At 40.4% G+C, this 15550-nt stretch overlaps 1 protein-coding gene across 5 annotated transcripts in view; it reads left to right on the top strand.

Annotated features, from left to right (window-relative positions):
* Positions 1-15550, top strand: part of EGFLAM (EGF like, fibronectin type III and laminin G domains) — a 153818-nt gene that overhangs the window by 86986 nt on the left and 51282 nt on the right. For all 5 annotated transcript variants that reach the window (XM_019737331.2, XM_074328985.1, XM_074328986.1 and 2 more), the window contains one exon: positions 15226-15341. In XM_019737331.2, the coding sequence (XP_019592890.2) occupies positions 15226-15341 (116 nt within the window). The remainder of the gene's footprint in view (positions 1-15225; positions 15342-15550) is intronic.

The following is a 15550-nucleotide window of genomic DNA, read 5'->3' as shown; positions in this document are numbered from 1 at the left end:
ATGTCAAGTAGAATCATTAGGATGGGTTTTGGTGGTTGATTAATTTAAAAAAAAAAAAAAAAAAAACTGCAAAATTTAAAAGACATCAGAAAATTTAAGACTACAAGGCGCAATGAACTTTTCTAACAGTGAAGTTTCATAACTCTCACTATTCAAGCACATCCTCGTTCAACAAAAAGAAAAAAGGAGAAAAACCCCACAGAGTTAGTATTGTATCACTAGTGTGTGTGTGTGTGTGTGTGTGTGTGTGTGTGTGTAACCTTTCCAAAAGTTAGCCATTTACTTAGACAGGGATCAGCAGAATTTTTTTGTAAAAAGCAAGATAGTAAACACTTGGGGATTTTCAGGTCACCTCTACATGGAAGCAGCCATAGACAATACATGTGTTCCAATAAAACTTTATCAATGGACACTGAAATTTGAATTTCATATAATTTTCATGTGTCACAAAAAATTATCCATTTTTAAACTTTTTTCAACCATTTAAGAATGTAAAAGCCATTGTTAACCCCGTGCTGTTTAAAAAATGATTAAAGAAGACAAGTTAGGGGACAGAAACAAAGTTTATTTAACACTTCATGAAGCGGCAGTCTCCATTCTCAAAGGTTCAGAGGACTGGAAAAATGGGGCTGAAGGAAGAAAACTTTTATAGGATAAAGAATAAGTAACGAGAGAGAGGAAAGTAGGAAATCGGTAAGGAGGAGGGAAGTCAGTATAGCGCGCAGAGCTGGCTTGGCTTTTGGGGATTGGCTGACTGAATAAATTGCGTTTCCAGACAACTGGAACATTTACAGGGACACAAGTTAGTTAGGTTTCTGTTTGCTGAGATGGCACCTGGGGCAGAAGCAGCTCCAACTGGGGCCTAGAAATTTATTTCAACAGTGCAAAAGCAGGCGGTGGTCCAGATTTGACCTCTGGGATGTAGCTTGCTGACCTCTACTATACTGCTAGGGTTTTCCCTCCCAAATTTTAAGAGATTCTCCAGGAAATTTGGGAAATCCTCTCATGGGTAGCAATTTGGTCAAACTTGGAAGGAGTCAATTAGTGCATGCTAATGAAATTGTCCCCTTAATAGACAAACCTGCAATTTAACTTTCACACGAATGTTCCGAAATCAATAAGAAAATGGAGAGCCTGCAACCCACTTGCATTCCGGACAACTAAGTGCTACTCTCAAGGTAGAGGGAGAAGCCGAGGGAGAGCTTGCTTTCCTGGGCTTTACTCCAAGAGCTTGGAATAAATAAGCCTGTAAATTGGTGAACATACGGGTTTGTAAATTTTTAGACTGTGAGATGAAAAAGGAAACAGGAGGAAGAGCAAACCAGCTGTTTTACTCATGCCCTAAACAATCTGCATTTTCATTATGCGGTTGGGGCATAAACATAACTTCACAGGTGACGTTACATTCAGGTGCCCTCCCCCGTAATCGCTCTATTGATGTGCTAATACCTCCATGCCTGTAAATCTGAGTAACTATCATTTGCACAACTTGACTGGTTCTAAAGGAAATGATTCACTTTGCTGTTTAAAAATACCTGCTACCTGTTAATTGCTCTTCTGAGGCCGGGGTACATCTTACATTACCATACGTTTACTTTTAATCAGTTCACCCACATTTTACCCCCTCTGGCTAGTTAGGGAAGAAAGACGAAAGCAAACGATAATTTTCCAAAGAAAAGGCACACTGGTGCTCTAGTTTCAACCACAGCATCTGTTCAGGCAATCAGCTGCTGTTTAGCAGCCCCATGGTGAGCAACTAGGTACTATTTATTCCTCTCTGTCTCAATGGATTTTTAAACATTAACATATTGAAGTAATGCACAAACATTGTCAACTATTTTTCCATTTGTTTCCTTCTATTTTCTTGTTATCCATTCTGTTCTCTTAATATTAGACTCCTCATTTCATGGTTAATCTTTACTCTTCTTTCCGTTGGAGCCAGTCTTGCATTTACACAGTTCTCCATTGGGATGGTCTCTTACCGTGTTTCCCCGAAAATAAGACCTAGCTGGACAGTCAGCTCTAATGCATCTTTTGGAGCAAAAATTAATATAAGACCCAGTTTTATTTTTGCTCCAAAAGACACATTAGAGCTGATTGTCCAGCTAGATCTTATTTTCGGGGAAACACGGCAGCATCTCAATCCCTGAATCACTTGGGTTCTTTGCTGCACACGGAGGGCCACAATTGTGGTTTAGCACAGGGAAGGAGTTATATGATACCAGCTTAACACAGTGACAGACATATAGGTGGGACACAGTGCATGTTGACTGCATGGATCTCATCTAATTATGCAACCAAATGTGAAACAAACATGTACAAGTATGTGCAAGTAAGGAGCAACCGTGGGAGAAAATATGACTTTTCTAATGATCTCAGGTGTCACCAGGCTCCCAGCAGGAAACAGGCACGGGCTTTTGGATAATTTGAAGTGAATTTAGTGAAGGGACTATTTGTGAATGTTCGGGCAGATATATGCAAATCAAGAGAGAACAATTACCAGCTTCTGGAGACAGACAGACAGGGAGGGTCATCAGCAAGGGCTGTGACCTTCAGACACGTGTCCCATGACAACCTCCTTGGATAGAAGTTGAGCAACAAATACTCTGTCTCCTTTTCCTCCTTTCACTGTCTTGCTGGGGCTTCCTGATGGGCAGAACACAGCTGGAAGCCAGACAGGTCAGCCACCCAGGGCCCAGGGCAGAGTAGAGAAGGGCAGAGGTCTATTGGGAGAGATATAGAGAAGGAATACACCACAAGAAGTAATAGTATCACCTTATGCAATAAGAGAATGATGCCCTTTATGTGGATCCCAAAAATATGAATTGTTCTTTGGTCTTAGGGATTTAGGGCACAGACCTTATTCATCTTTGCCTATTTAGCATATTGACTGAACAGAGAAGATAATCAGATCTCACAGCCAGATTTTTGTTGACTGAGGGTTTGTAAACTCATAGAGCTGGCAAGCACTGCCTCCTTCTTCAGCACACGACGTAACTGAGCCCCAGAGGGACTCAGCAGCCTTCTCAGGGCCACTTCGCGGCACATCCTACACAAGAACCCAGTTTCGTGATCATCTTGTTAGTGGGATTCCTATTTCCTAAAGAATCAGTTCTCCAAGCTATTTGCAATATATCCCTTTACTTCTTCAAACAAATGCTTAGTGCCCACTGTCTGCCAGGCACTGTTTCAGGTGCTGAGGATTCAGCAGTAATCAGAACAGACAGTAGGAGTCCCTGACCTCACAGAGCTTACATTCCGTCCGGGCAGGCAGGTAGTGAACAAATACATTTTCAAATGTAAGTATCACATCAGATGGTGATAAGGGTTTTAAAGAAAAACAAAACAGGGAAGGCAGTGGCCAATCAGAGAAAGCCTCACACGAAGGTGACCTTTGAGCAAGAAGGACGCAATGAACTCTCTGGATACAAATATCTGGATTGATTGTCTGTCATCTCAATATCTGTCTGTCTGTCTGTCTGTCTGTCTGTCTATCTCGCCATCCCTCCACCCCTCCCCCCACCTGGGGGAAGAGTGTTGCAGGCAAATGCTGAGGTCCTGATGCAGGACCACCGTGAATCTGTGTGACGGGGTTAATGGGAGTCTGAGGGAGAAGAGTGGAAGGAGATGAGGTCAGAGAGAGAGGCAAGTCACAGTTGGTGGAGGCTGATTAGGACCTTGGAGGCCGCAGGACCCTGAAGAGGGTTCATGGGGAGGGTGGCACCTGACCAGAGTGAAAAGACCTTATTTATGTTTCAACAAAGTCACTCACTGATATGTGAAGGGAGGACTCTGAAGGGCCAAGGGCAAGAACAGGGAGACCAATTAAGGAAACCATTGCAAAATCCCAAAGCGGAAATAGTTTTCTTGTTGTCTCTAATAGAAAAGTAATTCATACTTATGCTAGAAAAAAACAAACAACGAGAAATGTGTAAAAAATAAAAATTATCTCTAATCTCGGCATTCAGACATAACCACTATTAGCATCTTGGTATATAATCTTCCAGAACTTTAAAAAAATCTCATGATGAGATCATAGTACCTATACTTTTTTGTATAATAAAACACTCTACACATCTTTAAGTTTAAATAAATATAGAACTATATCACTAATTTTAATAACCACAAAGTATTCTATTGTCAAGCTCTACCACACTTGTTTAAGCTGATTCTTTATTAATGAACATTTAGATTGTTTCACCATTATATACAAAGCCGAGACACTTGACAGTATCTTCATTTATCTTTTGTCCAAGTTTACATTTCCCGCATTGATATCTATGAAGCAGAATGGGTCAAGGCTTATCTTTCCCTGCGCTTATCAATGGATAGACTGACATGCACAGCCAATTGGTAATATCGATTGCATTTGAAATCCAAGTCTCTTCCCTGCTATTCTAACCATTAGTAGGTACTTTGCTAGAGAATATCTATACTAAAGCATGGATAATATCCATACTAAAGCACACTTTTGAGAAAAAAATATTTTTCAAAAGAAATAAAAATCATCTATAACAAAGAAGAAACTATTTGTTTTTTTAAGCTCAAGTCTCATATAGGAAGTTTGTGTGGTACTGGCTTCTCATTCCCACACGCATGGAGAGTCCGAGATCTGTTACAGAACATGGATTAGTATGAGGTCAGACAATTAAGTTCGTGAACTGATCCTAGAAAAAGTGCTGCATACCTCATTGCTGAATATCACTATGGTCACCTTCAAAGTACTCCCCTTGGGAAGCTATGCACCAATGCCACTGCCTAGTCCACCCTTCAAAGCAATTTTGGAACTCTTTTCTGGAATGGCCGTCAGAGCTGTCATTATATTACCATCGATGTCCTGAATGTTATCAAAATGTCTTCCTTTCAATATTTCCTTTATATTCAGGTAAAGAAAGAAGTCATTGGGGGCCAGATCAGGTGAGTAGGTAGGGTGTGCCAATACAGTTATTTGTTTCCTGCCTAAAAAACTCCCTCACAGGCAGTGCCGTGTGAGCTTGTGCATTGTCGTGATGCAAGAGCCATGAATTGTTGGCGAAAAGTTCAGGTCGTCTAACTTTTTCACGCAGCCTTTTCAGCACTTCCAAATAGTAAACTTGGTTAACTGTTTGTCCAGTTGGTACAAATTCATAATGAATAATCCCTCTGATATCAAAAAGGTTTAGCAGCATCGTTGCAACAAATGTGCAAAGTTAATTGTCAGACCTCATATTACCATCTAATTCCAGCCCTAAGCGTCTGCCATATTTAAAAATGTAAATGTGTGTCCATTCTGGCCCAGTGGAATGTTTCTCCCATCGGTAGTCCTGTTCACGTGTTCATAAAGGGATTCCAATGGCCAACAGATTCTGAGGATCACGAACATTAGGGACTGACCAACAACTGTTCCTTGGGAGAAAGTAGGAAAACACATCCCCAGATGGCGGTAGTTCACAAGTCATCCAGCAGATGGCAATAGGTCACAGACTTTCAGAGCCTGAAGAGCCCTTTAGAATTAGTTTGGAGTCTCTTGAAATGGTTGAGCTGAGGGCAAAACCGAGAAGCTCCATGATACTGCCCCAAATGATTGGCTTCTTCCATGCTTAACTACTCCCAACCAAAATAGGAGAGGGCCACTAGTTTTTGCGATGGAAAGAGATACTAGTTTTTGCGATGGAAAGAGAAGTAAGAGAAGTCCGCAAGCAGAAACTGGAATCTCCAGTGATCTGAGGCCTTTGTAACAATGTTATCAGCAATATTGTGTCTTAATGGTACAAAGAACTGCTATGACAAATTTCTTTCTAAAATACAATGAAATCAAGAGCTTTCAAATTCAGAAAGAATTGAAACAGTGAAAATTAGGGAAATAGATAAGAAAAGCTACAAATAATTTGAAGTCAGGCCGTTTTTGTTTTTATTTTTTGCTTCATGCATCACCACTGGTAATTATTTACATTAATCTGCAAAATATGCTGGTGATGCTCAAATCTGTAGTGATTCCTGAGTCTGTAGTGATTATTGCACTTGTTTAAGCATACATTTACTAATTAGTTTTACAAATGTGTATTCAATGTCTATAATATGCCAGGCAATTTCTGGGAGCTGGGGTCTTAACAGTAAACAAGATAGACGATGTCCGTGCCCTCGTCGAGCTTGCATGTGGGACAATCAGTCTCAGTCAGTAAGTAAATAATAAGTATATATTACATCTTATTATATAAATAAAACATTTGTTATGGTAAGTGCTAAGACGGAAAAAGAAGGCATGAGTGGGCATAGGGGATTGTGGGAGCTGCTGTTTGGGACAGGCTATCAGGAAGGCTTCTCTTCAAAAGAGAGATTTGAGCAGAGTCTTTCTATGTGGAGGGAGCAGCAAGTGTAAAGGTCCTGGGGTGAGAGCAGGTTTGGGATGTTCCAGGAGCAGTAAGGAGGCCCATGTGGCAGGAACATGATAAAGTAAGGAGAAGAATGACAGGACCATGTCCAACCTTGTTTGTCCTGGTGAGGACTCTGGGTTTTATTCTAAGTGAGATGCAAAGATCTTGAAGTATTTTGAGTTGCAGAATATGATCAGGATCACGGTGGCTACAGTGTGGAAATCAGTGGAGAGGAAGGGAGATCAATAGAGAGGTAATTTTGTATTGCTTTAAGGAGAATATACATGAAAGGGTAGAGAGGCAAACCCAAATCATGGAATGTTGGCCCTAGCAGGTAGTTTAAGGATGTGGCCAAACTTCCACAGGTTTCTGATAAGGAACTGTAACATCACCAGATTATGTGAGTAGTTCTAGGTCACAGTCAGTCGCCATGAATGTTAGATTCACTGGACTCTGGCCAGGGCTCCTTGCCTTTCCTCCCCTCTTCTCTGCTGCAGAGACCCCACTTGCATGCACGGTTGTGCCTTTCCATCAAGAGCAGTGCGACTTCTTGCCACCTGACAATTTCTCACCTGTCTCTTATATCCTCAGAGTAGGGAGACTCAGCATTATTTTGGGCACCATTGGGCAGTAGTTCTCAACTGGGGGTAATTTTGGTCCAATGGGAAGCACTTGGCAATGTCTGAAGATACTTTTGGCTGTCACAGCGGGGATGAAGGTGCCACTGCCATATCTAGTGGGCAGAAGCCAGGCATGCCACTAAACATCGTGCAATGTATAGAACAGCCACCACTACTAAAAGTGAGGCCGCCCAAAATGTCAACAGTACCAAGGATGAGAAACTCTACTATAGGACAAAAATAAAATGAGAAAATCTAACCCTTGCTCACAATAAAATGGCAGGCTGAAAAAGAAACTGACATTCCAAAAAACAACTAGAGCAAAGTATTTCTCAAACATTTTTGGACTGCAACCCAAAGTATTTCTCAAACTTTTTTGGACTGCAACCCAAAGTAAGAATACAATTTGCACTGCAACCACTACATGCAAACATATCTAGAAACGTGTGTTTGTGCAAATATTAATACTCAGAACAATACTCACCTATGCTAAATGCAGAATTTTACATTTGTACACCACTTGTTTCCATTTCTAAAAATGTGCTCAGGCCCCACTGAATTATTTTTACTATCCACTAATGGATTTGACATCTGCAGTGTGAACACTACTGAATCTAATATATAAGGAAATTGAATAGTTTCATATAACCTATATATTAGCACTGAAAGACATATGTTAAGGGTGTAGAAGTCACCAAAGAGATCAGCCATTAATGTCACAAATATTTGTTTTTGTCAAACCCTCTTCAAAGAGAATTGAACCAGTCCTTGCCTTCTGGGGGTTCACAATTCAGTGCAGCAAAGAGGCTTGTACAGAACAATAGCAGGTCTTGGAATAAGGTCATTTCATTGGATGTCATTTCATTACAACATTGATGAGATGCCATAGCAACTTAACTCCTGTTTATATCAATGAGCCTATGGTAAAATTGGTTTCTTTATATATCCTTCCCTTAAAGTCACAGAACCTCTCGATGATGTTAAGTGAGGACTTACTGTACTTGTCTAGTGACATGCAATGCACAGAACGTGCTCTGCAGCCCAGGCTGGCAGGTGGGGTGTGACTGACTTTATGAATTAGGGAGCTAGGAGGTGGGTGGGCAAAGGTTTCGTAGTGAGGTGACATTGGGGATGGCTGGTAAAAAAAAAAAAGTTGAGTGGAATTTCTCCAAAGGGCCAGGGGATGAAGATCAGCAGAATCTGGTTGAGTGTTGACGGGGCATTTTTGAGGAGATGCATGAGGCCAAAAGAGAAAGGGACACACAGAGGCAGAAAGTAGAAACCCACCCTGCACTCCATTATTTTGAATGTTTTTACATTTCTTACAAATGCAATGACATGGCAAGTATCCTTTTGTGACTAATTATTCTCCACAACATTGTTTTCTACTTTTATGCAAGTCGTATTGTAAAGTTCTAGTTCAGCAGTTTCAATCCTGTGTGGTGTTCCACTATATGAATATCCCAGCGTTCATTCATTAATTATTTGGGTATTGCACATGTGAATTGTTCCGATGGCAGCCATGACTAACAATGTTGCAATGCACAGTCTCAGGTTTCCTTGAGCATGTGCCTGCAAGTAGAATTGCTAGGTTGTCTTACATGAATGTCCTCAGCTTCATCACCTATTAGACAATTTTTCCTCAGCGTGTTTGTAGGTATCTCTACTCCCACTGGCAGTGTGTTCAAAATTCTTCTTGCTGTATATCCTTGGTATTATATCCTGTATATCCTGATGACACTTGGTATTATCAGACTTACAAACATGGTCAATCTGGTGGATGTAAAGTGATATATTGTTGTTGTTTTGATTTACATTTTTCCATTTCTAGTGAGGTTGCATATAATTTTATAACTTTATCAGTCATCCTATGACTTGACTGTTTATATGCTTTGCCTATTTTTATTGATATATATACTTATATATAAACATATATAGATATTAATATACATACTAATTTATAGATCTATTAGTTACATACACAATATATATTAATAAGCATTAACATATACATTTATATACTATTAGGTTGGTGCAAAAGTAATTGCAGTTTAAAAGGTTAAAAATAATTGCAAAACCTGCAATTACTTTTGCACCAACCTAATAATCCTTATTCAATAATATGTGCCACAAATATCTTCTGCTCCTCTGTGACTTATCTTTCACTTCACATATCAATTACTGAACAGAAGCATTTTAGTCATTGTAGTTAAATATTTTAATTTTTCCTTGATTTATGTTTTCTAGTTTTTTTAACTGCTGCCTTTTTCTAAGGTCATTGAGCAAAATCCTGTATTTTATTCTAAAAGTTTAAAATTTTTGTTTTTCATATTTAGGGTCTTAATCTACCTGGGATTTCCTTTTGGGTATGGAAAAGCTGGAACCTAATTCTTTTTTTTCCGTTCAGATAACCAGTTACCCCAGCACCAATTACTGAACCCCTCGTCCTCTCTCCTACTGATTTGTAATGGCAGCTTTCTGATGTATCATACCTCCATATATTTGTGGACCTGTTTCTGAGTTCTGTAGTCTGTTTCTTTATCCCTACATCAGCACCACACTGTCTTAATTTCTGAAGCTTTATAAAGTCATGATATCTGGTAGGTGATTTTACTTCCCCTTGTTCTTCTTCAAAATTGCCCTGTCTGTTGTTGACCCTTTGCTCTTCAATATACATTTTAGAATCAGTTTTTCAATTCCATGAAAACCCTACTGGGACTGAAAAAATCAGAAGTATACCATGTTGAAACATCAGAGAAAGTCACTATTTATAGAAAAGCTGTGATCTCTTTATAAAAACAAACATACAGGTTTTTGTAAAATAAAAGTCATCCTTAATTTATTAATAGAAATTTGTATTTTGCGTATTCGTTTTTTCTTATAGTGGAATACCCTTGAACTTGTTTGCATTCAGTCAGTGGCGTGACTCTTCTGGTTCTAAATAAATGCCTCCTTTTTAATGTTCTCTTTTCCTAATTAACAAAGTGCCAAGTAGAAAGAGATAAGTTATGCCCTTTAATTACAATAACCCCAGGCTACTGGGAGAATTCTTATCACTAGGTTCGACTGTACATTTTGTCTTCATTTAGAAATAGCATTAATAAAAACTTCATGTAAGCCCTCGATTTGAGATCTGAGGTGGTGGGGCCCGTGGGACATAAGAGCAGAGATCTTTATTCTGAGTTTCTTCTAGTCATGCTGCAAATGGTCCTGTGTCCATTTCCTCTGTTTTTTTTTTTTTTAAAAAGGGAAATGCCTGCTAGCCTGCGTTATTATGGAGATAGGGAGTTTGAGGTGCTGCAAAGAGTCCTGGAGTGTAGCATTAGGAGTCTAGAATTCTAGATCAGCTCTGCCAGTAATGAACTGTTTGTGCAAGTCTCATGGACTCACTGAGCCTCAGTTTACTGCTCTGCAAAATGGACTTGTGCTAACAGATGTCTAAGGTTTTTCTACAAAAGTCAAAATTTCTTTGACTCTGAGTCTTTATAATTCCATATTCCTTTCTCCACTCTTATCTTTCACTCTTCATTTCCCTGAACTGAGAAATAATCTCTGGCTGTAAGGACATATGTTATATACACTCTCAAAACAGAACAATTTTTATAAAGACCAAAGAGCTTTATCCAGTGAACAATATATGCCTATTTTACTTGTCAAAAGCAGCAGAGAATCTGGAATCATTTCCATTCTCATCGTGGTACCATTGCATACCTGCAGTAACACATTTGTGGTCCTTTAGTTGAAGGAGTTTCCTTCAAGATAGACTTCCTAGGGTGGGTTAAGGGGCTGGAAGTGACTTCTCTTCTGCGACCTCTGTTCACACATTTATGAAATGAGACGTCGGTGGTGTCTAAGGTCTCTTTTAACTCTAAACTTCTAGACTGAGGTAGGCAAAGGGACAGGATGGTGGCGGTTTTGAGGGACTGTCTCTGGATATGAGGGCAGAGTCTTGCTGTGTAAGGATTTCTCTCCAAGGCACGGCCACGGGGGTGGGCAGGACAGAGTGAGTCCCACCATAGTGCAGCAGCATTGTGGGAGTGTCCTTTGCTTGCACCTGGTGGAGATGTTGGCCTTTGGTGAGTACGTGACGTGTTGGGTGGAGGATGAGAAGGAATATCATGAAGTCTAAAGTACGGTTTCTGCCCTCAAAGCGTTCATAGTTGAGTTGGGAAACACAAGGGCAACATTCCAAAGCCCGGAGTTCGGAAGGTGTAACTAAGCATCTTAAACATCTGTTGATTTCATCAAACTGTGGGAGCTTATTCCGAACTCACGATTAGGGCCATATGTGTGTGTGGATAGCCCCATCCAGGAGATGTAGGAGTGTCCCACAGGTCTTGGCAGCTCCATCTTTTGTGTGGTCACCATTTTTTCTCCAGACGAATCTGATGTTTTCTTTTTAGAATATCACTTGATTTTGGTCTCCTCATGATATACTCTATCTCCACAGAATACATGCTACTGGAAGGATGGATAGGCTGTGTATAAGGATGTAGGAGGGAATAGGATGGTGAGGTGGAGAAGAGCATTAAGCCAAGTCTTGGGGTAAGAAAACACAAGATGTAATCAGGAGACAACTGGTAGACCAGTTTGACTGTTAGGACTTTTGAAGAGGGAGAAAAAAGCTGAAGACACAATTTGGAGTCAGATTATAAGTGGCATGATGTAATCAGAAGCGAGATCAAGGATAAATTCTGGCTCTGCCGTTTATTATCTGTATGCCTTTGAGCAAGCTCTTTAATCTTTCTGAGTTTATATCTCCACATGGTAAGATGGGAGTAATAATACCAATTTCACAGGATTTTGTGAAGGTTAATAGCAACAATGTATGAAAGCTCCTGGCACAGTAAACATGCTCAGTAAATGTTAATTTTCTAAATCCCAGGCTCTTTCTGCTTCACCAGTGGCTTCTTCTCTTATAGGTGACTAGGGGAGCAGCAACCACACAGACCTGGCTTTGAGTCAGGCTCAGCCAGTCACAAAGTCTGATTTTAGGTCACTTAACCTCCGTGAGCTTTCATTTGCAGATCTACCAATGAAGTGAACTATATTTACGTTGCAGGATTATTGTAAAGTTTAGAAATGTATTATGTTAAGCGCACAACAGTCACTATTCCTCGAGGAGAAGCAGGAGGCTTCAATAAGTAGTGGTGGTGGGAGAAAGAAGGAGAAGTTGTTATCATTGAGATTCTTGAATTCCTGATCAAGGAGCCTAGGATTTGTCTTGTAGGCAGTGCGTGTGCCTGTGTGTCTGTGGGGGGCGGGGGAGGGGGACGGGTGTCTTTGAAAGTTTTTTTTCAGATAAGTATCATAAGATGAAATGAAGAGAATTTTGACATTGATGAGACTAGTACAGTAGTGGCAAAAATGTGCACAGGACAGGAAAGAACATTCTGGAGGCAGAGGCCAACCTATCGAAGATAAAACCCAGCTCCCTTCATGTATGTGCTATATAATTCTTTTATTACTAAACGGATTCTTTCCTCTGAAGTCTGACAATTCTAAATATATGAGAGAGAGAGACATAGAAATGGAGAGTAAGAAAGAGACAGAGAGAAGAAAGAGACCCAGAGAAAGAAAGAGAGAGGCTAGGAGAGAGGTAGAAAGATACACAGATACAGAGAGACAAGAGAGGGAAAAGTTGTCTTCGAGAGTTTCTTGACTTTTTTGTATGAGGACGCCTGGCCCCCAGCTGTGCTGGCTGGATACAGGTGCCTCAAGAGAACTTGCAGGCAGGTATAAGTGTGGCATCAACAGGCTGGAAGTTTCAGCCAACAGCTCCACCAAGATGTGCCTGGACACCTGACAACAGCCCCTTCTTCACTGTCTCCAGATCACCTGCTAACCGTGTTTCTCTCTTCCTGGTCCAGGCGGAGAGTTCTGGTCAGCAGTGTGCCCACTGAAAACACCTCCCACACTCCCTTTCTGTCATTTCTTTCAGCTCCATTTTCAATCTGCTTGCTATTTTGCTTAGTAGAAGGTAGTTTGCTTTTGTGAGAAAGGTGTTTGGCTTAGTTTACTCTGAAAGCAGAATGTCTTTTAGTTCAGTTTGTGTTTTTAATGTCTTCCTTCCTTCCTTCCTCCCTACCTCCCTCCATCCCTCCCTCCTTCCCTCCCTCCTGCTTTCCCTCTCTCCTTGCCCTCCCTTCCTTCCTTCCTTCCTTCCTTCCTTCCTTCCTTCCTTCCTTCCTTCCTTCCTTCCTTCCTTCTTTCTATACATCTTTCCTTCCTTCATTCCATCTTTACTTTCTTAAACCAGTCATCCAAAGACTGGATGTCTAATAATTAATGGGCTTCAAAAACCTACAAAAGTCAGGGGCCCGGCTCAGGCAGTTAGAGCTCCATGCTCCTAACTATGAAGGTTGCTGGTTCGATTCCTACATGGGCCAGTGTGCTCTCAACCACAAGGTTGCCAGTTCAATTTCTCGAGTCCCACAAGGGATAGTGGGCTGCGCCCCCTGCAACTAGCAAAGGCAACTGGACCTGGAGCTGAGCTGTGCCCTCCACAACTAAGATTTAAAGGACAACAAACTTGGAAAAAAGGCCTGGAAGTACACACTGTTCCCCAATAAAATCCTGTTCCCCTTTTCCAATAAAAAAATAAAAATGAACTGTTGAAAAAACAAACACCTACAAAAGTCAGTTTCTGTTGCCACAGTTGTTACTGCCCCCATGACTGGTGCCTGGTGTGCCTGTATGGAGAAGGCAGCTGGTACCTGTGCTCATCCAAACCTCCTGGGAGGAAATGGGGGTGCCATGAAGCAGCACTTTGAAAGACTCCCACCTCTTGGGGGAGTGCTTCCTGTGTGTAGCCGAAGTCAGGACAGTGGCAGATCAGTTGATTTCATGGATAACAATAAAAATGCTAATCTGACCTTCCCCCAAAGGACAATGCCCTGTATTTTCTCCTAAGAGTTCTTCTCAGCCCACCTTCCAGTTCTGAAAGATTCTACTGTCCCATTAACAGGGATGAAAATGGTTGGCTCCTAAGATACCACATAGGGCCCCTTTTTTCTGGATGTGGGAGTGTGTGCTCTATTATAACGTCTCTTATTTCAAATAATTTTCAAGGAAATAGTTCATATATCAAAAAGTACATATATAAAACATATAAAAACAATAGAAACACTCACATGTACCCAGCACCTATCTTAAGAAACAGAATATTACAGAATACTCTTTAAGGCCTTGTGTATCACACCTCACTCACATCTTTCTAACCTCCCTCAGGTGTTTTTGTCACTGTCTTACTTTTCTTATGAGTTTAAACTACCTATACTGGGAGTGCCCAAAAAATGTATACAAGTGGACACTTTGGTCAACATTGCTCAAGCAGTGGTCTGCCGTAATCAGAAGTGTCTGGACGCTGATGGCACTTTGATCACCTCTTGTAATTGCAGATGTCAAATGTGACTTGCATTCATCTTTTGTTATTGGTATATATTGAGTATTACAATTTTAATAGTTTTTTTCCTTTCTTAAAATGTGTATACGTTTTTTTGGGCACCCTCTGTATATGTATCCTTAAATAATATATTAAGTTTTGCTTGCTGTTGACTTTTGTATAAATGGCATCAAACTGGATGTGCTTTTCAGAACTTGAATTTTTTGCATGAAATAGTGTAAGACTAAACCATGTTGATGCATTATTAAATATTTATTCATTCATTTCTCTTCCTATTCCATTCCATAGATATACTATAATTCACTTACTCATTCTCTGTTGATAGATATTTGGGGTATTACTTACTATTGTAAATAACAAATCTGTGATTTTTTTTTTAATTACAAATTCTGATGCTATGAACATATTTTACACATCTCTTCGTATACACGTTGGAAGAGTTTCTCCAGGTTTTGTAAGTTGGCATGAGATTGCTGGGTCTGAACATTTTCTACTTTTTAAATACTTCCAGGTGTTTCACAAAGTGGTTGTACACATCTAACATTAGTGTGTAAGAGTCCCCTTTGATCCCATCCTTGGTGATACTTTTTATTGCCCAACTTTTACACTTTTGCCAGTCTTGTCAGTATAAAATGGCAGCTCTGGGTTTAATTGGTATCTTTCTGATGACTGATGAGATGAATACTTTTTCCTATTTTTTGGTCATTGATGCTTCCTCTTCTGTGTTGAACCGTATGTGTCCAATGCATCCTGATCCATTCGGCACAGCTCTGTATGTGGCTGAATTCGGATACAAAAGGGAGTGAAGGCATGTGCTGACAGCAGTGTGTTGCTTTTCTCTGTGAAGGCCCCGAGGAAGCAGGAAGTGGCCACTATGGACCCCATTACATAACCCACTCGGGAGTCAGTGAGGACGATGATGGATTTGATGATGACTTGGATTTGGATATTTCCTTTGAGGAGGTAACAAAAATCTCTGCTCTTGAAACTCAGGGTGTTTTTGTTTTGTTCCTAAACAAGGCCATTTTGCTAATTTACTGGAGCCATTTTACTTAAAACTTACTTAAGTTGGCTCATTTGCTTTTAATACATTTATTTCCTCTGACTATTAGGCTCCAGGAGCTCATTAAGTTAGTGGGAACTAAGTACCAACCATGCTGATGTTCTGTAGC

Source organism: Rhinolophus sinicus, linkage group LG03 (assembly GCF_036562045.2).
Source record: "Rhinolophus sinicus isolate RSC01 linkage group LG03, ASM3656204v1, whole genome shotgun sequence".
NCBI lineage: Eukaryota > Metazoa > Chordata > Mammalia > Chiroptera > Rhinolophidae > Rhinolophus > Rhinolophus sinicus.
Note: the sequence above shows the minus strand (reverse complement) of the source record. Positions and strands in the feature narration are given on the sequence as shown.